We start from the raw sequence: 26679 nt of genomic DNA, 5'->3' as shown, positions 1-26679 counted from the left end.
GCGAGTTCCCAGTGGGGATATCCGTATTTATTGTCAAAGTTTCCGTCTACAAGCACTTTTAAATTCTCAATTCGCTTGTCACCTCATTTCGTGTTGCACGAAAAAAGGTTGGCGTATTCCTTGTTTCCTTTGCTGGAACGTTTATCGTGTACTTGCTTGAAAATTTTGTCAATACTTTTCATATTCTTCTCTATGTTATATTTGATTTTGTTTCTACTTTTTTTTGCTTTGCATTAGCACTTTTGTGTGCAACTTCTCTTTATATTTTAAGATTTTGTCCAAATAAACATTATTTAAATTGAAATATTGTGTTCTCGTGTTTATTTTCAGAATTTTTCGCATTTGTCAAGAGAATATACAGACAAGAAGCAAACGTAATACAGGCACGTGACAAGCGTGAAACATGCACATGGTAGGTCTGACGCAGGTATGCCGGTTAAAGGTTCCTGGTATTATCTGAACCATATTACAATTTGTATTTAAACATTTTCCGATATAAAAAGTCATACAGATACATAGATTGGAATATATATTTTGTGTTTTGCTAATAATCTAAAAACCTTTGCTCATTACGTTTGTTTTGATGACAAGCATGATGATGCATATTTTTGAAATACCTTGTCTGAAAAAACATATGTAAAAATGCTTTCGGTGAAACTGAACGTATAACTGAACGTCCAATTTCATATAAAACGAACAACATACTTCTAAAATGCCGAACGGCGACTCAGAATATTATGACTACGTTGGTTTTGAGGATTTAGATGGAAAAGAAAAGATGTTTTGGACTTCTATCATGAATTTTGCCAGGTTTGTACTTTTTTTATCCCAAACCCCAAATTAAAGTCAATTTCTTGCAGCAGGTACAGTTTATACCTTGATCATGCCAGTCTTGTAATTGCGACATTTGGATTATTCGGCAATATTTTCCATTTAGCAGTTCTCACTTGAAAATCGATGAGAAACTCGTCAGTTACAGTATTCTTAATCGGAATCGCAATTTGTGACTTTTTTCGTATGACTTCCACAGTTGTCTCACTTTCTAAAATGTGTTATGATGAATTTTCAACGCTGGAAATTTCAGACAAATGGTAAATTTTGGAAACTAATCACTTTTAAACTCTTGTAGAGGATTTCAGTGTTCCGCCACAATCATATCTTGAAATGTCAATTTTTCTAGCCTTGAGTTCATTAGAAATGCTTTCCTCAGACTTGTCAGTTTGGCTTGCAGTTTTTATGACTTTTTTTCGTGCTCTGGTCATGCGATACCCATTTCACCAGCGGTGAGTTAGGGCTTTCATGGGAGGCAGGCGAGGTTTTGGGGCCTTACGCCCGCTTCCAACCTGCCGACCTCTCGCCTCATTTCTGCACTACGGCGAGAAATCAAAGGCTTGGTGTTTACACGACATAGTGCGAGAGATGGTTCTTTCGCCGCGGCCGACACTTTACGGGTTCCGCGCCGTACTACACAGGTGGCACAGCTTGCGCCAGGCAAAGGTCGCCGCGGGAGGCATTTTGGTAGAAGACCAACTTCTAGCAATTCCTGACCCAATATTTCAGCATCAATTCACTTGTCAAATCAAAAGCCGGCCTATGTGCAGTCATTCCTATTTTTGTTCTGATATCCCCATTTATGCTATTTTTCCATTATCATATCACTATTCGCAAAAATTCCGTCTGGCACCCATCTCCAGATTGCTTAAATTTCCCGCCAAACTACTCACAAATTGAGTATTATTATCTGGCAACCGAACTTTCTGGTAAACTGGGAAATGCGCTGATTGAAAAAATGCTACATATCGAAGGAGTATTATTCAAGTTTATTCCATCTATAGATCTTCTGGTGGCAACTTTAATCTTGGTTTCTGAGCTCAAAAAATGGAAAAAGATCAAAGTGACAATTAAAAGCAAAAATGACAAGGAGCGGACAACAAAATTAGTTTTCTTCGTCACTCTTTCATTTTTAGTTGCAATTATACCACAAGGAATATCATACATTATTATGCTTCAAACTCTGGAGGGATCCATTTTTAGGTAAAGTTTTTATTTTGTGGTGAGCACTGACCAAATTTGGAAGGGCACTGACAAAAATGATCGCACACTGACCAAATTTATACTTCTTTCTTTGGCATTATCAATTTTTTAATCAAGTTATTTTACAGAGTTATAGTTAATTATTTGTCAGTTACATATTCATTTTTATCGGTAATCAATGGTGCCATCCATTTTTTAATTGTGTATTTTATGGCGTCCGAATACCGAACAGCGGCTAAGGGCTTGTTTTGGAAAAAGACAAATTCAGTTGCGATAATTGATGTAACAAGTTCTGGGAATATGAACTCAATAACGAGCAAAAAATGTTGATATAATGTCTGTGTGCAATGACTACATGTTACTTGAAAGCTAATTGGAAGTATTGTGACGTATCTTAATTTTCATAGCTCGTTTCAAGGTACAAAATTGATTAATGCCCTGCTACACAAACAGTTTTAAGGCTTCATTTCTAAGTATTTTCCACAGATTTTCTGATTTCAAAATAATGAAAGTTGAAACAAATGAAAAAGTTATTATCACCAGTTTTGTATCTCATTGATCCATTTGGCAAACCGTTATATTCTGGATTGAAAAGTGTTCCAATGTTTTCAGTAGTGTGTTCAACTAGGTAAATTATTCCATATTCGAAATTGGTGGATTTGAGTAGAACCTGAAAAATTTGACTTATGGGGACTTGGAATCAAAATTAAATAAACTACTAATTAAAAAAAAATTGTTCCACAAGACATATAATTTAAAGTTGAGAACTTTATATCACGTTACATGTTTAGGTTTTGGCTTAGGCTAAGCCTAAGGCTCAGGCTTATGCGGGATGAAGAAAAAAAAAAGGAAAATCCACGAAAAACCAGAAAAATTGGGGCATTCCAAAGTCGGGTCAAAAATTTATTGAAAATCCGCCGAAAACGACCACAAAAGACAAAAATTAATGAAAATAATGAAAAAAAAGTTTGACTGCCTACGCCTACACCTACGAATATGTTGTGGAAAAATTTTACAGACCCGTAAGGTTTTGGCTTAAAAAGTAATACACTTACATCTCTGATCTTCACCAATTCTTCTCTAGAAATCCGAACCAATTGTAACTTAAATTGATGTAAATGGAAGATATTTCCTATATCCAGCAAACTCTGTTTGTCAAGAGCTATCACCGATTTTGCCATTTTCCATTGATCCAGTGGAACCAAAGCGTCCAGAGGCCCAGGTTTATGAATTTCAATACCTTCCACTTTTTCAATACATTGTAACATTTGAGCCATTTCTTCTATGCTCCAACCGCTTCGGAACTCCACTTCTTTCACGTGAAGGCTTTTAGCGCTTTTTAGAATCAAAGGTATTGTGCTTACAAAAACGTCCAAATTATCTTTATAAATCCATGTAGGATATTCGATTTTCAGTGCGTCCAGCTTAAACACTTTGTCCTTCATCAAATTCGACAAATCATTGAGTACAAAGTCAACGCTGTCTCCCTTCTTCATTTTCCTTCTTTTGCCCAAAACTTGCACGGAGCAAGCGTAGCGCGTGCTCCGGGAATTCATGTAAGAGATGGTCCCCTTTTCTAGTTTCAGAGCTAGAAAGGGATGTTTATAGTTGCCATGCTCAATTGCGAGTTCCTTAATTCCAAAGTATTCATCTATTATATAACGAAAGTTACAGGACACTTTTCGAATAACTAATCTGGAAAATTTTATATTAAAAGGGTTGATCACTGAAATGTTTTACCTCTGGATTGGGATCAGCTTGCTCAGAATTTCATGAATAATTTCCAACGGCATAGAGTTCAATATCTTCTTAGCTGGTTTCATTTTTTGCTGAAAAAAAAAACCTCGGAAATTGGAAGATCAACAAAACAATTAAAAGAAACTACGTAGAGGTCTTACAAAAAGCAATATGAGAATTGGAATCGATTAACAAAAGTTTTACGCTTTTCCAGAAATGTTATGGGTGTCAATTTTTGCAATGAGACTTCTCAAAAAAAATTTCTAAAATATTTTACGGCGCTTAAGATTTTCAAAAAATCTAAAATTAGCAAAAATCAAACTTGAAATTCCGACACCTTTTCCATGCCGTAGCCGCTGGAAATTATTTTTTTTCGAGTTTCCAGAGTCATAACATATTTTAAAAAATTTCAAAGTAGTATTATAGTGAAACTTGGGAGTTTTGTTGAAAATTGAAAATTCTGTAGGTAATAAGTTTTTTTTCAAATTTAAGATAAAAATAATAAAGGGTACTTTTCCTTTTCTACCCCGCATGTTTTGAAAAGAATATTCAAAACAGTGAATTATTCAAATTTAATTCTCACGTGAATGTTTATTATAATACTATTTTCATTTCTAGGCTTAGAAATCAACATTACTAAGCCTATAATACAGAAAAAGGTCACGTTTTTATCAAAGAAAATGTTCCAGAAAATATGCCGGGTAGAAAAGGAAAAGTACCAAAAAAAATTGGCAAAAAAAAGGTGTGATCGATTCCCGCACCTGTCTCTGCAGACATAGAGAAGCAGGCAGGCAAACAAGAAATGATGATAGTGCTGGGTATTACGCATGGAAAAAGTACACCATGACAAAAATGGAAAGTTGATTGTATATCATTTGTCACTGTTTGTTTATGTGTAGTCTGAACTTTGATCTCTGACCAAGGAAAATACAGAGGATCTGGTTTTTTGTGTGCACATCGATTGAGGACCGCAATATATCACTAGATGCCTTCTGCTACTCTGATTGGCATTTTTAGGATTTTTCAGTAGCGTTTTTTTCGGCATTTTGAATTGAGTTACGTCAGAAAATTGGCGTATAGGAGAGGGATCCAAATGTTTTAATTTTAAAGCATTTGACCTCAAAAATTCTAGTAATCGCAAAATGCGGGCCTCACGCCGCGCGCCGATATCTGCACGAGCAATCAGTGTGTCCCCTTATTTTATTGACCTCTAAAGCCGTCGCAATACGTGGATTCTAAAATTTTCAAAATTCTGACGTCACAGATATTTATGCAGTGAATTTTCTATTCAAAAAATTATTGCCACGTCAGAGCATCAAAACCACGTGGCGCCCTACTTTCCAGTGGTCAATCTCGGATGGGACAAACTGACTACCCGTGTGTGTAGTTATTTGGAGCGGCCGACATGTTCGGGGTTCCGCGCCGCACTATACATTTGAATACATGCGGCGTGAGTGACGCCGTGAGGCCGGCGCGGCGACCGCTGAGGCCGGAAGAGGCGCCGTTGCGGCGACCTCATGAGAGCCCTAAATTCTAGTACCATCTCAATAAAAATGAATAAATTCAACTATTGCATGATGTAATTATGAGTTGTTTATGTATATATGAAAACCGAAAAAACTGACAATTGAACGGAAGAAAATCCAAAGGGCGGCGTAACTTTTCAGCTGTCTTGAATTTTGGGAGTGAATAGTTAGGGAGAACTTTCCAGATTGAAACTCTAAAAGAAGACATCAGGAAATTGAAGTCTACGTCTTTACAAGATTCTATATAACATCGACGTCTGACGAAGAACATATCATTTAAATACGGAATGAATAATAACTATGTTGGCTTATTCGCTGATATATTAGGGGGTTGCAAGTTTTTTTGACCGCCCGAAACGCCCTTTTTTTCAGAAGTCACTTCATCTTTGTACAAAAATTAAGGCTTTTCGACAACATTTTTTTGGACAAGTTTTCCTATTGGATTTTCTTATTGGATTTCTTATCGGTTAGCTGTTTTCATGAAATATATCGATGCTGATAACCATATAATTTATCGAATAAAAGTCACAAAACGGTTTTTAAAGATTAAGGCTTAAAGGAAGTATTGAAAAAATCTGAGAACAGATGGAAATGAAACATTTGTTTCAGAATGATTGTCTCATGGTGACACTGTGTCTCATGTGGTTTGCCAGAAACGGTAACACTTGAACCGCCCGTCTCCTCCCTGAAAACATTATGCCTAAATATGTGTTTTAACAAACAAAGTGGATCGGACAAAGGAGATAACTCACTTTTAAATTCTGTAGCCATTTGACTAACGGCTTTCCTATACGGTCTATGCACAGTTACAATTGCGATACTTTCGGCAAGACCATGAAGTCCAGCACTACAAACTGTAAGATTCACCATTGTTTGATAATAGAGACCGGCCAAGTGAGCACTGAATACCAAAAATACTGGACACAAAACAAGAGTCAGAGGAATGAAACATTGGAGTAAAATAGAGAAAAGAAACACTTTTTGTCTGTGATGAGTATCCTTAGAAATTGTTATTGAAGGTGCAATGCAAATGTAGTAGATTAGAGTTGTAACTTGAAACAGTATAAAACTTGCGCTATAGATACCAAAAATTGGGAATATCCAAATAAAACCTTCGATCAGAATGCTATCAGCAAGGAATATCATTACATCAAATGTGAAAAACTCTCTTGTTGGACATGGGTGTAATGTTAAAGCAAATTGCTTTGCAGCATCTTGATCTTCGGGTATAAACTTTACTACATAAAGTATTGATGACATCCATGGAATTAAAAATAGAAAGTAATATATCACCCTTGTCTTTTGACGAGTTATTCGGAATTTGTTCTGAACTAGGATACTGGAGCGACCTTCGAAAAAATAAAGATACGATCCGACTGTTACTGAAATAGATTCAGATGTTCTAATTTTAATTGTACATATTATAGAAAAAATACGATCGCTCAAAAATAAACAACGACGCAACGACACTCCGCTGTTTTGAAGCTCCGCCCACGATTTCATTTGCACTGAAATTCGTCGGCCGCAGTGCAAATGAAATCTTAGACGGAGCTTAAAAACAGCGGTGTGTCGTTGCGTCGTTGTTTATTTTTGTGCGATCGTATTTTTTCTATAATAAAATCTTACACAACACCATTAACCATACAAGGAGTATTTGAAAAGTATTTGGTACTCCAAACCAGCTGAGAACCCCGACGAAAAATGTTCCGTACATTGGAAGAAAAAAATACACTGTGGAAAGTGTGCAAAGGGTTAAGTCAAGAAATGCACAGAAAAAATGGTTTACCAATAACGGAGTTCTGACATTCTTCATAGCAACTGGAGTTTTGAAAATTATAACATAAAACGCTAAAATTTGAAATGGAAGTGATATGACTTGAATAGCATGTGAAGGATAGGCAACTCCTTTCCATGAGGCTAAGAAGTTATACTCGAGATTGCACTTGGTATAGTTCGTAGCGTAGTATTTCTCTAGAGCGGACGTCATCTGCGAAGAATCCGATAGAAGTATCGAATAACTTGCAGGTTGCTTTAAATGCTATGCCACATAAAAACATAAAAGCAGCTGTAAATACAAATGTCGAAAATCGATTTTTAAATAGCACTGACAAGAAATCCTGTGGAACGCTTGGGTAGATGTGATGAGGAATGTATGTATTTTAAAATCTTATATGTAGCTAATTAGAATAAGTGCATGTTGGGTATCGACGTGTATTGACCCACGACGTGGCTAACATAAGAAGATCGTACAACGTGAACTCTCTAACTAACTTATTTATTCCTTACTTTAGTTATGTAATAATAAACTACTCGTCTTCGCCTCCTTTTTCGGCCTCGAATACATAACATTAATTAGAAAAAGTGCAAAACTTTGAGATGTGAGAACCAAAATAAGTATTCGAAAAGTTAAAAATCTCGATTTATAATACCTCAACGGCTGGAAAAAAAAGAATATTTTTGAGAACCTAGTTTTGAGACTTTTTTGAAACTACGACAAAGATTAAACATTCGACAAGTTTATGCTTTTCGTAACCTTCTCACCTGCTTCAAATTTATATGTGACATAGCATTCCAGGCAACCTGCATCGATTCTCCTGTCGGATTATTCGCAGATGACGTCTGCTCTAGAGAAATACTACGCTACGAACTATTCAAATTGCAATCTCGAATACAATTTTCTGGCGTCGTGGAAAGGAGTTGCCTATCCTTCACATGTATTTCAATTCATATCACTTCCGTTTCAAATTTTCGCCTTTTATGTTATCATTTTCAAAACTCCAGTAGCTATGAAGAACGTCAAAACCCCGTTATTGATTAATCACTTATTTTGCGCCCTACTCGACTTACTCCTTTGCACATTCTCCACAGTTTATTATTTTCTTCCAATGTACGGGGTGTTTTTTGTCGGTGTTTTCAGTTGGTTCGGGATACCAAATGTTCTTCAAATACTGCTTGTATGGCTGATGATGATGTGTAAGATTTTATGAACAGTTATTATTAAAACAGTTGAATGTTTTTCAGTAACAGGAGCATCGTATGTTTATTTTTTCAAATGTCGCTCCAGTATCTTAGTTCAAAACAAGTTCCGAATAACTCGTCAAAAATTTTCATTATCTCTATGTCCCAAAGATACAGAAATATATATGGCCTCTTCGGCTAGGATGTCAGTGCTATTTAAAAAATCAATTGTTCATTTCTTAAGTGAAAAAGCGATTTTTTGGAGTTCGATAGTATTGAAAATGTCTAACAGGTGAAAAGTCCCAGTAGTGGCGAAGAAGGCGGAGACATCAGCTAATTTCTCAGTCCGGAAGTATTATTTTAATTGTCCCGTGCGTCGGTCAATGCGGTTCTGGATGTACTAATGCCCGACGTGTTCTAGTACAATAGTTGTGATGTTCATCTTGTTGTTCTATGTAGATGCAAAAAGTCGATGTTTCAGGAGCTGAATGAAAAAAAAAACATCTAACTATAAGTGACCGCATATTGAGAACCTAGTTTTGACGAGACTCTTTTGAAACCACGGTAAAGATTAAATATTCGACAAGTTTATGCTTTTCGTAACCTTCTCACCTGCTTCAAATTTATATGTGACATAGCATTCCAGGCAACCTGCATCGATTCTCCTGTCGGATTATTCGCAGATGACGTCTGCTCTAGAGAAATACTACGCTACGAACTATTCAAATTGCAATCTCGAATACAATTTTCTGGCGTCGTGGAAAGGAGTTGCCTATCCTTCACATGTATTTCAATTCATATCACTTCCGTTTCAAATTTTCGCCTTTTATGTTATCATTTTCAAAACTCCAGTAGCTATGAAGAACGTCAAAACCCCGTTATTGATTAATCACTTATTTTGCGCCCTACTCGACTTACTCCTTTGCATATTCTCCACAGTTTATTATTTTCTTCCAATGTACGGGGTGTTTTTTGTCGGTGTTTTCAGTTGGTTCGGGATACCAAATGTTCTTCAAATACTGCTTGTATGGCTGATGATGATGTGTAAGATTTTATGAACAGTTATTATTAAAACAGTTGAATGTTTTTCAGTAACAGGAGCATCGTATGTTTATTTTTTCAAATGTCGCTCCAGTATCTTAGTTCAAAACAAGTTCCGAATAACTCGTCAAAAGACAAGGATGATATATTACTCACTATTTTTTATTCCATGGATGTTGACAACTTATTTTGAAAAGTTGATACCCGAAGATCAAGATGCTGCAAGGCAATTTGCATTAACATTACATCCATGTCCAACAAGAGAGTTTTTCACATCTGAAGTCTTGATTATTCTTGCTGATAACATTCTGATAGAACGTTTTATTTGGATTTTTCCCATTTTTGGTGTCTATTTCGCAAGTTTTCCACTGTTTCAAGTTTCGACTCTTATCTACTACATTTGCATTGCACCTTCAAACACAATTTCAAAAGATACTCAACAGAGGCAAAAAGTGTTTCTCTTCTGCATTTTATTCCAAATTTTTATTCCTCTAATTGCCGTGCTCCCAGCAGGTTGGGTTTTCATTGTCTATTTGACCGGTCGTTATTATCAGACGATGATGAATGTTACATTTTGTAGCCTTGGACTTCACGGTCTCGCCGAGAGTATCGCAATTGTTACTGTGCATAGACCGTATAGAAAAGCCGTTAGTCACATGCTAACAGAGTTCAAAAGTAAGTTGCCACTTTGTTTGTTAGAAAAGTAAATAAAAAATATTTGGACCTAATGTTTTCAGAGAGGAGACGGTCGATTAAAGTGTTACCATTTCTTGCAAACCACACAAGACACAGTGTCACCACGGGACAATGATTTTGAAGTTATTGTTCAATCCCATCTGATCGCTGACTTTTCTGATATTTGCTTCAAATAATTGTTTCAGTACGTCGCGGAATAATTATCAAGAAGTTGATAGCATCTTGTTGAAGAAAATAACCTGACCCTGTACCAGCTTCTGACATAGTTATTTACTCTTCTTTTCATATCGAGCTGTATAATTGTAATGCAGAAAAATCAATAAATTATTATCATTATCATTATAGCATGACTTGATTCTGTACCCATTTTATGATGCAAAGATTTTCAATATTCTGTGATCTGTAGAATCTCCGGGACGACAAACAAATTTCCAGGTCTGAGACAGTTGAAATCAACGTCTGGAGTGCCGCATAAAAAACATAAAGGCTATTGAAGATGGAAGATAAGTTCTCACTTTAACTTTCTTCTAATTTTCGGGGATTTTCTAACAATTTCATAAGAGAATGAAAATGAGAAAGACAAATTTTTTAGATTGAAAGTCTGGGAGAAGACAACTGGAAAATGCTGTTAACACCTGGCAAAAAATATTTTAGGTACTAGGTAGATCATAGAGATCAGGACTCGTCGTGAAATTCTTAAATCGGGAGTGGTTACCGGGTAGCGGAAATTGAAAAAAAGTTTACAAAACAGTTAATTATCATGATCCGCTTTGCGAGTGCGCATGTACGAAGATTCGCCGTTGACTTCTGAAACAAAAATACTAAGTAGAAAAAGCAGAACAATTTATATTTCCAAAAATATCACCTTCTGAAGATCTTACTCAAAAATCTGCGATATGGAGGAGAAAATATCAGCAATGAGATAACGTTAATTGATGAATGGCAGGAGAATCCAATGATCATAAGTTCACTGATGATCTGCGAGTTTTCCAGTTTTAGTAGCAATGAGAGACCGAGGACCGCCGGTGGTATTGAGCAGAAAAGGGAGACAAACGTCTGAATAACCAGACTTTGAATCGCTTCTCGATGCCGTTCATAGTTTGATTCGGAGATTCAGTTATCAGACACATCACCTGAAAAGTAACAATTGTTCAAAAAACATTAACTAAAAGTTTGCGTGGGCGGCAAATTCTGCGGAAAATTCTCGAAAGGTTTCGCTTGGTTCGGTTTACGTTCACCTGTTTTACTGCAAAATATAGGCAACTTTAGGGATCTTTCAGTAGATTTTCTTTTGCATTTTGAACTGAGTTACGTCAGGAAATTGGGGTATAGGAGAGGAATCCGAATTTTTGAATTTTAAAAAATTTGACCGAAACTATTGATTTTGTTCCAAAAATACTAGTAGGCGCGAAATGCGAGCCTCACGCCGACGCCGCGTGCCGCTGTTAGTTATTTGGAGCGGCCGACAAGTTCGGGGTTCCGCGCCGCACTATACCTACATGCGGCGTGAGTGACGGCGTGAGGCCGGCGGAGGCGGCGTTGCGGCGACCTCATGGGAGCCCTAAATTCTACTACCATCTCAATGAAAAAATCAATAAATTCAACTATTGTATGTTACAACATTGCCCAAAAAGTTGAGATTTGATGGTGAGTTAAGTTTATTTCCAAAAACCGGAAGCGATTTTACTATACTTTTTTCTATTGTACAAAATTTTTCAGTCGTCAGCTTCGATCCAATTAAATGCCCTTTCTTAGTTTCTTACCTGAAAAAGTAACAAGTAGTATCGAAAGGTGCCGAGCTCCTTTAATTCAAAAATTAACAAATAAATAGCAAACAAATTGAGACATAGCGAAACAGCACCGATTGCATGATAACTGTTTATCAACCAGTGTGGCTCGGTAAAAATAATGTTATACATTTGCAAGTCTGAACAGAATAAAATTGCATAGAATAAAATGCAAACGGTGGCGTAACGTTTGAGCTGTTGTAAACTTTGGGAGTGAATAGTTATGGAGGTAGAACTTTCCAGATTAAAAATCTGAAGGAAGACAGCTGGAGTTTAGACTCTACGTTTTTTCTAGATTTTATATAACGTTGACGCCTGGCAAAGAACACATAATTTAAATACACGGTAGATCATAATTTTGTCGGTTCGCTCGCTCCAACAAAAAGGCATTAATTAGAAGCCATTTTTTTCAGCGGTCTCATTTTTTTGTACAAAGCATTTTGGCTTTTAAAAAGGAAAAAGAAAAAAAAAAGTTCGCCGAAAGTTTTTTGCCAAAAGATCCCCAAGCAACGAAAGTTCAATTGTTTAAAACCAGAAATGATCATTTTTTCCTCCATCCGTCTTCTTATATAGTTGATTAGTTCTTCCACAAATGGCGTAATTTTGTTGCATTTCTTCCATAGTGGACAACGTTCACGGCAATTGTATTCCTACGTGATAAGTCTTCGATCTTTTTTGTGTGGATAACATCGACTTGCTGGAATTACTTGCAGAGGGGGATTCCTGATTTGTTTTACGTGTACCCCGAACCAACTGAGGTCAAGTAAGACGCAAAACAAGCTGTTAATCAATAACGGGGTTCTGACATTCTTCATAGTAACTGGAGTTTTGAATATGATAACATAAAATGCAAGAATTTGAAATGGAAGTGATATTGAGTGTATAACATGTAAAGGATATGCAACTCCTTTCCATGATGCTAAGAAGTTATATTCGAGATTGCAATTTGAATAGTTCGTAGCGTAGTAATTCTCAAGAGCGGACGCCATCTGCGAATAATCCGACAGAAGTATCGAAGGATTTACAGGATTTTTTATCTTTGTCAGACCACCCTTCCCACAATATCATCGAATCCAGCTCATACCCCATAATTTGTGTAAATTTAAATTATACCCATCTTATTTCTCCAGTCGCCGAGGTATGATAAATCGAGATGTTTTACTTTTCGAATATTTGTTTTTGTTCTCTCATTACTTAGCTATTCGCTTCTTTTATGTAAATAGAAAATACAGAAAAATAGCTGGTCTGTTTGACCGTTTTTCTTCTTGAGGATTTCTTGTTAGTGTCAGGGGAGACGCAGGGATCCCCTTGGGCGGCCGGGTTCAGGGGCAGTCTAAAAGAGGAAATCTAACTATAAGTGTAAGCTAAGAGAGGACCCAGATTTGACGAAATCTTTAGAAATTACGACAAAGATTAAACATTCTACAAGTTCGTGCTTTTCGTGACCGTGAACTTGAATTTACACCTGTTTCAAATTTTTATGTCGCGCAAAATTTAAGGCAACCTGCATCCATTCTCCTGTCCGCTTATTTGCAAATGACGTCCGCTCTCGAGAGGTACTACGCTACGAACTATTCCAAGTGCAATCTCGAATACAATTTTTAGCGTCATGGAAAGGAGTTGCTTATCCTTCACATGTTATTCAATTCATATCACTTCCATTTCAATTTCAAAACATTAGACAAAAAATTAAGCTCCATGGAATTTCACAATTTGATTAATTGTTTGATACATTTTTAAATAGTTTTTGTTCTAATTTTTAAACAATTTACATAGATATACGAGCGCCAGCAGAAAAAAGTGAATATCAAACTATATTGGACTGATAATTGGCCTTTATACAAAAAGATAATATTATATGAAAACCAAATTTTTTAGGTCTCAGAAAAATTTTTAAGGAAAACACTACTAATTTGAAGCGAGCATAGTTAGCACAAGATAAAATCTTTTCGATTATCACAGCGATTTCACATTGATCAGCCGTAAAACGTGTTTGTCTGAGTGAATTTTATTGGCAGACCTCAAGTGATTGGAAAATTCAAATGATAGCAGACTAATCAAATCAAAAACCGAAATATCTCTCTTTTTTATTCTCGCGGGCCGCCGTAGAACATGTACATTGCTGCCGTTCTTCTTTATGAAAAAGTTGAGGGAGGCGAGGGGCGGGAATCCAAAAAGTTCATCAGTCCACTGGCAACGATAGTCCAGGGATAAAACTTCACGTAGTCTAGACATTTTTGAAAATGCTTCTCTTTTTCCTTATTCCAGTTGTAAATTTATGTATTCCTACTCAACAAGTGGAAAGTGAGTTGCGTATTTCTTTGCCGTTTCAACTAAATGGCAGTTTTGCGGACGGGGTTCGCTAGCAGCGCCACTGCAATAACCAAGCCTCTCATCAAGTGGAAGGCACATGACTGTCATGTACTGCGACCGACATTTTGCGGATTGTGCCGCACACAATCTGTGTACACGCGCTATCGCCGGATATTTTCTGAATACCCCGAAAATGGCTAAAAGTTTCCAGCCACTTCTACGACAACTACGACAACCACAACAACATCCACGACCACAACGACTCCTAGTAAGTTTCTGATATTCAAAAAAAAAACGTCAAATTCTGCTGAATTTTCAGTTCCATGCCCAACTGACTGGGAACAATTCGAAAGTTGTGCATTAGGGTGAGACAAATTTCGTTCCTTTATACCTCTGAAGCAAACGCATATAATTATCGCAAATTCCTCTTATGGTACCATAAACAAAATTTTCGTAGTAGTGTTATTTGTAACTTGCCACGTAAAGGGTATATGAATCAAATTTATATTTTTACCATCAAAAGCGCACAATTCGTTTGTACATATAGTAGCCAACACCGTTTCTATAGTATCGGCAGAGTTTATGAAACCCACAAAGAAATATGAAATGAATTCAGGTGTTTACTGCTGTTGGAGATCGCACAGTTGCGGACAGTGCTGTGCTGCGGAGGGAGCAGTCGTTAGTGGAGTTCAGAATCAAGCTGAGTTACAATACATGCAAGGTGAGTAGAAGTTGGACACAATCAGACTTTTTCCCTCAACAAATTTCCAGATTCATACGTCTCGCTTTACGGTTCTGAAACGGGATCATTTTGGGTTGGTGCTAAAAGGACGGCCGCATGTCTTGAATCGCAATTGACCTTAACATGTAACGCACTGAATTCTCTTGAATGGACAGACGGCTCGACGACCGGTACCGATGGATTTTTGTGGAGAAACGGAGACCCGAACAATGGAGGGATTTATTACCCAGCGTATAAGTAAGATTTCGACTAAAATACTTGAAACAGAAGAGATATTAATTGGTATGATGGGCCAAAATAGGAGAAGGTGCAAAGCTAAGTGATTTAAGAACAAAAACAATATCCTTAAAAATTTAAGCGGGTATCGGGAGAGAAACCAGAGACGGCAGGTTGTGTCTATATTTGATGTGATAGCATTTCCCGATAAAACAATGATCAGCGCGCTCACCAGCCGCATAATCTGGCGCAGTGCCAAAAATGGTTGCGTGAAGTCTTTTCCTAAGCCTGACATGTGAAGAGGGAAGAGCCGAAAAATAGGTCTTTTAAATATTAATAGTGAATAAGTTTACGAGTTCCGAACAATTTTAACTTGGCAGATTAAAAGTATAGCAATAGCAGCAACTAGTAGATCATAAGTATTTGACAATAGTGAAAACGCAGAAATCTCCTCGAATGAGGGGATTCATAAAATTTAATGTACAATGCTTCCACTTAATTTTCAATTTTTAGGGATAATTGTCTCGCTGTTGACGCCAGAGTGGGTTTATTGGCTGATCAACCGTAAGCTTAAAAACCTCCGAAATCATGCAGAAACCATGTTTTTGCAGATGCGGAACAGCACATTACATGGGATATGGGTGTGGAAAAACGCCAATGTGATTCCCCACAATGAATAATAATTTATTTATTAATAAATGAATGATATTGAAATGTGTAAAATGTGTAAATGTGTATTAGGGTGATCAGTAAATCGTGTCGTTTCTTGGTGAGTAATGCAACAATATTATCTTTGACCGCAAGAAATTAAATTTTAACATAGTTTTTAAAATGGTTTTTAAAATGGCAGTACTTCATTTTTGTATGATAATTTTCATGTGACTGCAGAAAATCTACATAATGATTCTACAAAAATTCAAAAAGGGTACAACTTGGATTAAAAGTTCAACCAATGAAATTGACAGCAATTACACATAGATATTAATTGTACAAGCTTTGTCTAAAAATATCCTTTTAGGCAAATCTTTTTGGAACAAAATCACAGAATCATCGATCTTGTTTCAATACTTCGAAAAAAAATCTCTTACAAAAAATAAACTGGATTCTATTGAATTTTCTTGGCAAGCGATTGAAAACTACCAATGATAGGCAGACTAATTAAATCAAATAATGAAATATCTCTGCCCACCGCCGTCGGAAAACATGTGTATTGCATCTTTGTTCATCTTTGTGAAAAAGAGGTGGACTGTCCGCTGGCAACGATGATATCTGATATTGTCTCCGCTAAGTCTGTGATAAAACTACACAAAGACTGGAGTACACTATTTCTCGTGGAAAAGTTCATGCGTTTGGGTGACAAAACAATGCAACGAGACAAAAATATGTACAGCGCCCGTCGTCCGCTAGACTTGACAGCGCCAGAAAATCATCGGAGCAATCAACAACACCTACTCATTCGAAATTAGGTTTGGATCTGGGGTGCGCGGCAATCGAAATTTCGGCAATCGCAGATTGCCGAAATTTTCCAAAACCAGTAATTGCCGAAATTGCAGAGTGTCGGAAATTTTGAAAACCGGCAAGTGCCGGAACGCCAATTGCCGGTATGTATAAGTCAGAATTGCCGGAAATATAAATTTGATCTTTTTTGTAGATTTAAGAGCCTAAACATGCATTTTACTGAGCAATGTTTTCTTTTCAAGCTCAAAATTATTGAATTTATTAAGGATTGACCGCTTTCTATTAGAAAATTATTAAACCGAATACTAAAAAAAACAAGGTGAAATTTTTTCAACTTCCGAAATATTATTAGGTTTGAAAATTTCCGGAAATGTCCGGCAATCGGCAAGTGCCAGAATTTCCGATTGCCAAAAGTTTCCAAAACCGGCAAATGCCGAATTTGCCCATTGCCGAAATTTTCGATTAGCGCGCACCCCTGGTTTGGATGATTTCTAATTTCTCTGTGTCATTTTGTTGTTTCTAACTACATAATGGATGTTCTTATGGATGTTCATAAACAATTCCTATGCAATTTGAATAATAAAAACATTCGATTAAGTTGCAATTATCAAATATTAACTCTGTAAACTAACTTGCCTTGGGTGTCAACTGTCCGTGTTATAAAATTTCTCAAAAATTCATATTCCCTTGAAAATTGGTCATTTTAAGGTCTGAGTCAAAAAATCAGACGGGTATGGTAAAAAAGTTTTAGCTAAATAAAAAAACACCGATGATTCAAGAAAACAGTATTTCTTTAGCCGCAAATGATAAGAAAATTCAAAAGACTAATAAAATTGCAATCCGAGATATCTCCTTTTTTTGCCGCCGCCGTAGAACATGTACATTGCTGCCGTTCTAATTTGTGAAAAAGTGGGGGAGATGCGAGGGGCGGGGACCCGAAAAGTTCAACAGTCCACTCGCAACTATAGCGTTTCTCCTGTGAGATAAAACTGCGCGTAGTCTGGATTTGTGTCATTTTTGAAAATGCTTCTCTTGTTCATTTTTCCTGTTGTCAATTCATGTATCCCTACTCAACAAGTGGAAAGTGAGTTACTTATTTCTGTGCCGTTTTGAATAAATGACAGCTGCGGACGGGGTTTCTTTACGGGGTTTTCTAGCATCGTCGTAGCAATAACCTACCTTTGCCAGCCACTCACCAAGAAGAGGCACATGGCTATCACGTACTGTGACCGACATTATGCGGGTTGTACCGCACACAATCTATGTGCAAGTACTATCGCCAGATATTTTCTGAAAACCCCGAGAATCGCTAAAAGCTTCCAGCCACATCAACCACGACAACCACGACAACCACAACAACATCCACGACCACAACGACTCCTAGTTAGTATATCTCAAGAAAATCTTCCAATTTTTCTGAATTTTCAGTTCCGTGCCCAACTGGCTGGGCACAATCTGACGAAAGACCTAGTGGACCATGGTGCATCAAGGTGAGACAATGTTCATAGTCACACGCGGGATGTATTATTTTTGTCTCAAAAGCCAATTTTCATAAATAGATTTTTAAGAAATGTACAAAAAAGTAATGACAGTTCAAAAATGAGCTTAATGTTGCTGAAATCTAAAATTATGCCATTTTGTATGAGTCATAGCGGTTTACACTTTTTTTGATATAACCTTTTTTCATATATTGGTTGCTGACCATCCGTTTAATGTTTTAGATAAATTTCTGTCAAAAAGGACCAAAAATTTATAACTTTTCTGGTAACTAGAAAAAAGTAATTTCAAACCGCTGTGACCGCTAAAAGAATGTAACTTTTGAATTTTAGCAATATTTTTTATGAACCACCATAACTCATTTTTTGACAAGTATTTAAGCTCGTTCCAAAAATGGTTTTTTGGGACAACTTTGAGTCTAATGAAGAAATTGAAAAAAATCGTTACCCTGCCGACTTCAAGGACAGGGCAAACAAGTGATAATTTTCGTTGTAGATAGATTCTTATTTCCTTTTCATTCCTTTGTTGATCTCAGGCGAAAATTCTTGTAATACATCCAATTTAGGCATTTCGTGATTTCGGTATAACTCAGTACGATGCGCAAGCCGCTTGTGGTGCTCAGGGAGCAGTCCTCAGCGGAATTCAAAATCAAGTCGAGATGCAAATGATGGCTGGTATTTTTTGATGTTTCATACATACATTTCCAAACATTTGTATGAAAAAAAAGCAGTTTTTTTCAAGTGTTTCATGTACAAGTGCAAATTTTCTATCAATCTTCATTTCCAATCGTTTCCATGACATGCAAAAAAATTTAGACTAACTAGTAAGTAAAAACGAAAATAAATTAAATTTTCTCCAACATTATATACTTACTATTAGAAATGAAGTTATTCGTAAGAAGATTTGTTTTGATTTCTGTGAATTTCAGGATTGGCAATGACGGGTGGTCATTGGCTTGGCGCTAGAAGAACGGCCGCATGTATTGGGCAGCTAGTGACCGCGACATGCACCCGACTGAACTCATTTGAATGGACAGACGGCTCTGCGACCGGCACCGATGGATTTAATTGGAGACTTTCAGACGGAGAGCCAAACAATCTATTTTTAAATGTTTTCATTCAATACGAAAATTCATGGTTTTTTTTTCAATATTGGTATCGACAAGTTATATTGCAAAACACACTCAAATTGTGCTGCAATATATTGGGCAGCAAAAACTCTACAATTGGCCTATCGTATTATTACATTAACCATTTCATTTTTTAATTTTAAATTAGTTTATTTAATATTTTTTTTTTTTGGTATCTTTTTGTTGGATTTATACAGTGCCGGCCAATATTCTAATCGCTTTTAGTTTTTTTGAGCAAACGTCTTTATTTGTCAATCTTTTGAATAGTTAAACATTATTTTGGTATTAACACTTGAAAATGAGGGATTGCGTTTTGTTTTCAGAAAATGAAAGAAAAAGTGTTTTTGAATGCACAAAGCTGATTCCAATGTGAATGTATTTAATTGACGAGAAACATTTGAAATACGGTTTTTCGTTTTTCAAAATAAGGTTTAATTAGAGTGAGCAACAAGTTAAGTAGTTTTTAATCCTTTTACATTTTTGTGAACAACCAATAAATAACATCTTTATTCCATGCAAATTTCAGCAGTTTGAAGAGATTTTGAAACGTCGAATATTGAAAGAAAGGTCCGTTGTTCTTCCTAAAACAAAATATATACAATCCGCTCTGTAAGACAAAGAATATAGTTATGCAAGAGGACAATAGTGATAAAAACTTGATTTTTATCGTTTTCTTATCATTTTTAATCATTTGATTTTCAAATCATCATATTCTTCGAAACTGTTATCAATGTGTGACATCACAATAAGAATAATATTTTTGAAAAATAAAACGGCTTATTTGTATGGATTAATCAATTTATCAAGTACGCCAAAACCCCCATAAGTTTCAGCATTTTTGAGTCTTTCGAACCAATCAACATTCAGCTCCGAACGTTTTTAAACCAATCAGCGAAAGTTAGCGATGTTTGGCCGAAGATACGTGAAAATGTATTATTAGACTTCTATACGAGGTCTACCTGGATGCAAAAGTTTTGCAGTAAGCAAAATAGGGGAGAAAATAGAGAAAATATGATTTGATGATTTGTTGACCAACTGATCTTCGATTCTCCGTGGATAAGGGAAAAGAATGAGGAAATAAACAAAACACGCTTTTATCACTATTGTCTCCTTGCATAACCCCACCTTTCGTTTCAAGTGCAGTAGCACGCTTTTCTGATTTTTGTGCATCGGACCAGGAAGAAGTTTTATGGCAACGGGTTTTTATTGTAATCTTATAAAAAGCGGTGAATCAGGTGGATAAGCATCAGTGAAACTATGATCTCGAAGCTTATCCTTCTCATATTATCTTCTGTGTCAGTTGTGTATTTATGTAATCCGAGAGTTTCTCCGCCAGGAACTCCTGGAACTGATCCAGAACCATGGGTTCCAATTACCACAAAAGAGCCAACTGGACCAGGAAGTCCGGGAGCTCCTGGTGGTCCTAGAGCAACGGAAGCACCAATCACGACAACGGCCATTACCACAACAACAGAACCACTTACGGAAGAGCCGACCTCGACGACAACGACTACTACTACTACGACCACTACAACAACTACAACTACAACAACCGAAGCACCTGGGCCTATGCGTAAGATAAACTAAAACTAGGCCTAGGCTTAGGTTTAGGCTTTGACTTAGGCTTAGGCTTACTATTAGCCTTACATTAGTCTCAGGCTTAGGCTTGGGCATAGGTTTAGGTTTAAGCTTCATTTTAGGCTTAGGTTTAGCTTTCGGCTTAATGCCTAAAAAACTGTAATAACCCAAATCATTTTCAGCATCAGACTGTGATCCAAATGCTATTTGTGATATAAATGCAATTTCTCCTACATATACTGCTCCGTATCTATTTAAAACAATGCCAAGGATGCTGGACAAGGATGGATGTCCAACTGTAGAAATTACGTGTACAAAACAGGTGGTCGGCACTTGTAAATTCAGTTTCATCGTAAGACTTGATTCTGAATAAATCGATAGACAAACATTGCAGGCTGTAAACGCAGATGGTGAGACACCTGTCAAGGGAGCACAAACTGTTGCTAACACTGTTGGATATAGTGTGACGTGCAGGAAGGATGGTACCTTTTCAATGAAAGATGATAATAAAAACAACATGTAAGATATTGGGAATTTGAGTTATTGGAACATAACAAAATTGCACAAATTTTCAGATTCGGCTTGACTGGTATTAAATGTGATTGGAAAGGATACTGAAAAGATGCCAACAATCATTACATTTTCAAGACCATGTGATTGAGAGTTGAAGAATCTAATAAATGAAAAATGTTGTGTTTAAATTTTGAAACCCACACCGTGGTCTATGAAGTTTTTGGAATATGATTTCTCCAATAGATCATAAGATTATTTTTGGCATCTGCTGTTTCATGAGTTGCCTAATTGCCACGCTCCCCATAATTTTTCAACACGTCAAAAATATTATCAGTTGCTATTATCAGTTTCTTTTAGTTGCAATTGGTCAGCAATTCTGCTCGCAGCGAGCGCCAAGCGTACCAGGGCAGCTCAAATTGTGTCAATGATACATTTTGTGATAGACTCTGTTATTTTAATATGGAGTAGTCTATCAGACATTGAAATTTTGGCTATTTCAAAAACAAATGATAAGTATGCCTAATGAGCAATACATTTTTCGCACAAAATGTCAAAAGCTACAGTAAGTTTGTAAACGTTATCATAACACGAGTGTTACTTGTAAACGTTGTGACCAGTATTGTCATTCCACGCCTGCGCTGGCCTCACGGCGTGACCCACGCCGCATGTGCGGCGCAAAACTCCGAACGTGTCGGCCGCTTCAAATTACTACCTTCGCACTTCGCTGCACAAACACAGCGGCGCGCGGCGTCGGCGTGAGGCCCGCATTCCGCGCCTGGGAGCCCTACTTGAGCCATTGCCCAATTTTTTCAGCCACGCCAAGACCGAATAGAATTGTCCATTGACTTTGGATATTTCTTCTGGCAAACTTCGCTAGGCTGAATTGTTTAAGTTATAATCAAGCCTTGCCCATTCAGTCGGAATAAGCCGTTTTTAGTCAAATTTTCTTGGCCGACATGAAGTTGTCACCATTTCTAATTAGGAAGCGACCACCTCAACGTTGCATTTTAATCATTGGGCAACAGATAACACTGTTCAAACAATACGGCAAAAAGAGTACACAAATGTAATTGCTGATAACAAGCTGGAGCTTCTTCTCAAAAATTTTCATTCGTCAATAGATGTTTTTACAAGAACTTATGACGACTATTTATTTTCAATAAATCATCCACAGGCACACCAAACCAATTACATAGATATAATACAAAGCGGAAGATCCTTTAATGAGTTCAACATCTATGTATATTCCCTTGGACGTTGTGTTTTCAGAGTCGAAATAATATTCCACGCTCATCGAGTAACTTGTAATTTCAAATGTATAATTTCCGGTTGGTGATAAATTTGTTATATTGTACCTGAAGATATTGTATTTGTATGATATCCAGCAAATTTAGCTGACTTTATTGAGATAAATAATAATTTTTTGAATCAAAATTTGATAGAAGAAGAACTCAAATCCATCCAAAAAAAAAAAATCAAAAACTAGTTAACAAACTCACATATTAGAAGAATATTTGTCGTAGCCTGGCCATTCGATTATCAGCTGACTAGTCTGCTCATTAAAATTGTCTGACCAAATAGAAACTCTAAAACTGGTGCCACTGTTCCGTTGCACAGAGAAGTCAGCTACAATACCTTGATGGGACGAATCTGTGCCATAAAAGTACGAAGCCATAAATGCCTTCCTGCCGATTAATCCATTCATTTCGTAGAATGAATTATAGTCATGTGTTAAGACTAACTTGGATTTGGTACCGGTGTACAAAAACGTAGTGAAATCACCGAACAACATTTGGGGTAGATTCATTGAGCAATTTCCAGCACTGAAAATTAGTTAGAAACGTTTTTAAAGGGGTCAGAGATGAAAAACGAGCTCGCAGATCTTATGACACAACTGGAAACTAACATCCGTCTACACAATTTACAGTTATAACTGGATAAGTGTAAGTGACTTGATAGAGGTACTGTAGGGGTCTTGTAAGGTTACTGTAGAATTTATTCAGTTTCAGGAAATTCTTACACTATTTGGGCGCATATCAAAGTGATAACATTCTCCATAGAATCAAACAACTTACTGGTAACTAGCTACACGGTTTGCCTGATTCTTTGTGATCACTCCATTGTAAACATCCAATTTTCCGTCGCCCTCGAAACTACTGAGAACATATTTTGTGTCGAAGGAACCTGGTGCGTAAAGTTGCATAGCCACTGTCCCATTGGCGCCATCTAATTCAACAACGTTTTCTTGTAGCCATTGAAGTTGTGTGATATTCTTAACATTTTCGAAATCTTGAAATGCGAAGTAATAATTTGAGTGTGTTTCAACTCCCATAACTGTCATATATTGCCCACTTGCCACAAAAGGAGAGCTACGATTTAAAAGTTGAAATCCAGTTCCAATAAAAGTTGCGTTTGTGTTAGGACCATCGAAAAACAGTGCTCCACGCAGATACTCTGTATTGTCATTTCCAATTCCACCAAGCATTGTTACAGTCACTCTAGTGTCCGCTTTGATAAATAGTGACTGTTGTTCACAAGCCAAAACACGTGGTTGAGTGTCGTCGGCGAAAATGTTTACATAAAGTGTTGGATACGTATCATCTGCAGATGTTTAAAATACTGAATTTAATGATTTAAGCTCACTTACACTGTGTTTTTGACAGCGTAGAATGCAAACAGCACATGAAAAATAGAAGAGTTGCAATCATTTTCAAACGAAGTAATTGTAAATGAAGGCATTACTTATATGGGAAATTTTCGTGGCACTTCACTGATAAGCCAGCAAAAAACGATTTCGTAACCAAAATGAAACGGTATCAGTGATTCATAAAACTGTTTGCATAATTTTTCACCTGATAAAAATTTAATTTGAGGATGAAAGATCAAAAGTTTGTTTACAGAATAGTGTAGGTTTGTCAACTTTAATAATAACTATTTGGAAGTTTTCTGTAGCCTCGTGTTTTGGCTTGAAGCCCCTCCATATAGAACTTTTTTTCAAGCTATAAAAATCTTGGTGTCACCGGTTTGTCTACCGTTTGACTGTCAAATGTCTTTTGGAGAAAAAATTGATTGATCATGCAAGCCTGGCCAAATGTTGCTTTTGGGCCTTTTTTGAGCCTTTCATTTTCGAAACATATGACTTTTTTCACCTAATTCTTATGTCTGTTTTTTTTAAATTTTTTTGTACACAGTCGGTGGTTTTCAATGCAATAAATTATTCAATCAAAAATACCACATACACCAAATCCCAAAAAAAATTTATCAAGCAAACAATACAAATTTGATTGCATTGCGACGTTGCTTCTCATGCCCAAACCGACGCTGATTATTGTGGACAGTTCGGTCAAAGTCTCCATGGATCCAATCTGTGTAACCAATAAATCGGTTCCCATTCTCTCTCTCTACTTGCTCCGGTGAAGAAATGGGTAGGATCCATTTTAGGGTAAGTGTCCAGGATTACCTTATCTATATTCAACCCTTGACCCTTGACGCAGTTCATCGAGTGTGCCGCTTTCAACCCAAAAATGTTATTAACGAGCTCTCCATTCTGGGTTCTATGCCGGCTCAGCTTGTACCATTCGCCGTGGTTGATCGGTTCTGCAAAAATGGCATAACTACCTATATTAAATTGTATACTCACTCTATTTTATACGAAAAATGAATCCTTCGTTTTCCCTATCGAATCCATATACTGTGCCAATCTCACCACCGTTGACTATAATTTTTTGGGAATATCTGTATCGGCTTGTGAACGGCTCCCTCTAGCAATGTAAAAGTAATCTTCATCTCCTTCGATTTTTGTGCGCATTGGACCATCGATTGCTGCAGGTTTGTAAAGTTCGTTGTAAACGATAAAATGCTTTTCAAATTTCTTCTTTACGATCTGAAAAAAATTAAGTTTTGGTGATTTACAGTTTGAACCTACTGCATTGTTTATTTTATCCGCTGTTGAATTGAACCGCACAAGAACGGCACAATTTGGTCTCTCAAATGTTAGAAATTTTTCCACGATCACCACAATATTCCAATCACCTTGGCACAATTCACACCGAACCTCCATCTCACCAGGCGCTGTAAAAAAAGGGTCCTGGTCGATGTCTTGTTGGTGTGCTGCTGTTAATTCGGTGAACATTACGTCTGTCCAGCATTGGGCTATAAAAAATATTATTTCTACTCGTTTTATATTGATTCACTCACCAAAACAAAACTTTTGCCCTATTTGACACTGGAGCATGTCTCCAACGTATATTATAGATAAACCTCCAAATGGTTCATCGTTTTGCTTGACCCATTTCATGAATCGGTCAGCGTAATCAAGACACCAGCCCTGAAGAGCTGTTATCTCGTCTATGATGATATAGTGCAAATCCTTGTATTTGTTTAGATTGATCTCAAATTTAAACTCTGTTGGAATTTCATTTGGTTCCTCGATTGGAACTTGAAAAATTTGTGGAATGTAACTCTTTCAATACTAGTTGAAGAACTTGCTAGAGCACACGTTACTGCACATTTATCTTTTTTAGATCCAAAATGGTCCCAAACTATCAAATTTCGTAATGAGAAATTCTGAAAATTCTCCAAAAAAAGTTATGGTGGCTCAAAATTTAGAAAAAAAAGATATATTTTTATCCAAAATTTGAGATTCAAGTTTTGGTACTCCACCTTCAAGAGATAATAGAGATTAGTTTTAATGAACATGTGCCCACTGGCTGGCCATTATTGAATGTCCGGGGACTAGAAAACCGTTAGCCAATTCAATAAATGGCTTAGCAAATAAAAGCGCGTACGAGGAAAATTCTTCGGCCATGATTCAGAGCTTTTTGCCAATTTTTGTCATTTTCTTTTAATCAAATAAAAAATCATGTGAATTTTCTGAAAATATACAAAAAAAAAGATTCGAAAAGTAAAATAAAATGAAATGAAATGTCCGAGAGGAGTCCACCATCAGCGTTTGCGTTCGGGCGCGTTTGCATAGTTTCATTGCAAATAGGCAGCCGGTGAGCAACGAAAAGATGGTTTGTAAAAGTTGAAAAGAAGGAAAATATTTGCCGAAAACGGATTCAGTTTTATTTTCAATTTAAATATACTTACCGTCCTTTTGCACATTACTTGCACATAATAGAATCAGAATATCTCTCAGCCAACATTAAAAATAAATGTAGAGACTTCACAGCCTGTAAAATAAAAGTACAACTGTGTGTTGAAAAATCAAGATAAAGACGAGGGGTGTCAAAAGAAAAAGAACACCACTGTTCAAACTTATCTATTTTTTGAAGAAAAGATCTCCGTATTGAAAAATCAAGATTAGGGGAAGTTTGTGTTTTGTCACGCTTGTGGGATACTAAATCATTTATTAATTTCAAATTCAAACTTTTTTAAAAAATTTTTTTTTCAGATTAATAGGTTCGGAAGCAACGATCCTTTGTAATATGTTCTTATTTTTTTAAATAAATT

At 36.6% G+C, this 26679-nt stretch overlaps 9 protein-coding genes, 1 non-coding gene and 2 pseudogenes across 13 annotated transcripts; 5 read left to right on the top strand and 7 right to left on the bottom strand.

Annotated features, from left to right (window-relative positions):
• Positions 1 to 712: 712 nt before the first annotated feature.
• On the top strand, positions 713 to 2364 carry srw-47 (annotated as a pseudogene). Its single transcript has 5 exons — positions 713 to 810; positions 861 to 1091; positions 1140 to 1283; positions 1561 to 2034; positions 2163 to 2364. Coding segments are annotated over exons 1-5 (1149 nt in total).
• A 112-nt stretch (positions 2365 to 2476) lies between these two features.
• On the bottom strand, positions 2477 to 3870 carry fbxa-85 (F-box domain-containing protein). The gene is made up of 3 exons (NM_001047735.2): positions 3775 to 3870; positions 3090 to 3729; positions 2477 to 2704 (listed from the first exon to the last, which is right to left on the bottom strand). Exons 1-3 carry the CDS (start codon positions 3855 to 3857, stop codon positions 2504 to 2506), a joined length of 924 nt encoding a protein of 307 aa, NP_001041200.1. The 5' UTR covers positions 3858 to 3870; the 3' UTR covers positions 2477 to 2503.
• Positions 3871 to 5843: 1973 nt separating this feature from the next.
• Positions 5844 to 7284, bottom strand: srh-115 (Serpentine Receptor, class H; the record flags this gene model as incomplete). The annotated part of the gene is made up of 3 exons (NM_074971.5): positions 5844 to 5982; positions 6050 to 6679; positions 6924 to 7284. The coding sequence occupies 3 exons, from the start codon at positions 7282 to 7284 to the stop codon at positions 5903 to 5905; spliced, it is 1071 nt and encodes a 356-aa protein (NP_507372.2). The 3' UTR covers positions 5844 to 5902.
• On the bottom strand, positions 6290 to 6310 carry 21ur-15501. The gene has a single exon (NR_070108.1).
• Positions 7285 to 7909: 625 nt separating the features above from the next.
• srh-116 (Serpentine Receptor, class H) lies at positions 7910 to 10107 on the top strand (the record flags this gene model as incomplete). Its single annotated transcript, NM_074970.2, has 3 exons — positions 7910 to 8270; positions 9348 to 9971; positions 10034 to 10107. The coding sequence occupies 3 exons, from the start codon at positions 7910 to 7912 to the stop codon at positions 10105 to 10107; spliced, it is 1059 nt and encodes a 352-aa protein (NP_507371.2).
• Positions 10108 to 10728: 621 nt separating this feature from the next.
• On the bottom strand, positions 10729 to 11127 carry Y61B8A.6 (uncharacterized protein). Its single transcript, NM_001276984.2, has 2 exons — positions 10858 to 11127; positions 10729 to 10799 (listed from the first exon to the last, which is right to left on the bottom strand). Exons 1-2 carry the CDS (start codon positions 10953 to 10955, stop codon positions 10751 to 10753), a joined length of 147 nt encoding a protein of 48 aa, NP_001263913.1. The 5' UTR covers positions 10956 to 11127; the 3' UTR covers positions 10729 to 10750.
• A 617-nt stretch (positions 11128 to 11744) lies between these two features.
• Positions 11745 to 12768, bottom strand: Y61B8A.3 (annotated as a pseudogene). The gene is made up of 2 exons: positions 12530 to 12768; positions 11745 to 12031 (listed from the first exon to the last, which is right to left on the bottom strand). Coding segments are annotated over exons 1-2 (526 nt in total).
• Positions 12769 to 14022: 1254 nt separating this feature from the next.
• clec-243 (C-type lectin domain-containing protein) lies at positions 14023 to 15823 on the top strand (the record flags this gene model as incomplete). Its single annotated transcript, NM_074969.3, has 6 exons — positions 14023 to 14083; positions 14304 to 14360; positions 14709 to 14813; positions 14864 to 15071; positions 15564 to 15614; positions 15662 to 15823. 6 exons carry the CDS (start codon positions 14023 to 14025, stop codon positions 15711 to 15713), a joined length of 534 nt encoding a protein of 177 aa, NP_507370.2. The 3' UTR covers positions 15714 to 15823.
• Positions 15824 to 17531: 1708 nt separating this feature from the next.
• clec-242 (C-type lectin domain-containing protein) lies at positions 17532 to 19440 on the top strand (the record flags this gene model as incomplete). The annotated part of the gene is made up of 5 exons (NM_074968.3): positions 17532 to 17592; positions 17832 to 17891; positions 17937 to 17998; positions 18571 to 18679; positions 18934 to 19440. The coding sequence occupies 5 exons, from the start codon at positions 17532 to 17534 to the stop codon at positions 19269 to 19271; spliced, it is 630 nt and encodes a 209-aa protein (NP_507369.2). The 3' UTR covers positions 19272 to 19440.
• Positions 19441 to 20385: 945 nt separating this feature from the next.
• On the top strand, positions 20386 to 21456 carry Y68A4B.3 (DUF281 domain-containing protein). Its single transcript, NM_074967.4, has 4 exons — positions 20386 to 20707; positions 20895 to 21064; positions 21107 to 21231; positions 21288 to 21456. Exons 1-4 carry the CDS (start codon positions 20392 to 20394, stop codon positions 21328 to 21330), a joined length of 654 nt encoding a protein of 217 aa, NP_507368.2. The 5' UTR covers positions 20386 to 20391; the 3' UTR covers positions 21331 to 21456.
• Positions 21457 to 22316: 860 nt separating this feature from the next.
• T19C9.8 (CUB_2 domain-containing protein) lies at positions 22317 to 23941 on the bottom strand. The gene is made up of 4 exons (NM_074966.3): positions 23873 to 23941; positions 23301 to 23826; positions 22725 to 23048; positions 22317 to 22580 (listed from the first exon to the last, which is right to left on the bottom strand). Exons 1-4 carry the CDS (start codon positions 23931 to 23933, stop codon positions 22382 to 22384), a joined length of 1110 nt encoding a protein of 369 aa, NP_507367.2. The 5' UTR covers positions 23934 to 23941; the 3' UTR covers positions 22317 to 22381.
• T19C9.10 (ATP-dependent DNA helicase) lies at positions 23792 to 26446 on the bottom strand (the record flags this gene model as incomplete). Of its 2 annotated transcripts, NM_001269807.3 has the most annotated exons (7): positions 23792 to 23826; positions 23876 to 24077; positions 24686 to 24822; positions 24866 to 25108; positions 25151 to 25377; positions 25423 to 25615; positions 26317 to 26446. In NM_001269807.3, 4 exons carry the CDS (start codon positions 26329 to 26331, stop codon positions 24941 to 24943), a joined length of 603 nt encoding a protein of 200 aa, NP_001256736.1. The 2 variants fall into 2 exon arrangements, with proteins under 2 accessions (NP_001256736.1, NP_001263912.1); NM_001276983.1 differs by lacking the exons at positions 23792 to 23826; positions 23876 to 24077; positions 24686 to 24822 and having other exon boundaries at positions 24941 to 25108; positions 25423 to 25552; positions 26317 to 26331.
• Positions 26447 to 26679: the final 233 nt, after the last annotated feature.

The sequence above is a fragment of the Caenorhabditis elegans genome, chromosome V (genome assembly GCF_000002985.6).
Source record: "Caenorhabditis elegans chromosome V".
Lineage (NCBI taxonomy): Eukaryota > Metazoa > Nematoda > Chromadorea > Rhabditida > Rhabditidae > Caenorhabditis > Caenorhabditis elegans.
This window is presented reverse-complemented; position numbering and strand designations above follow the sequence as displayed.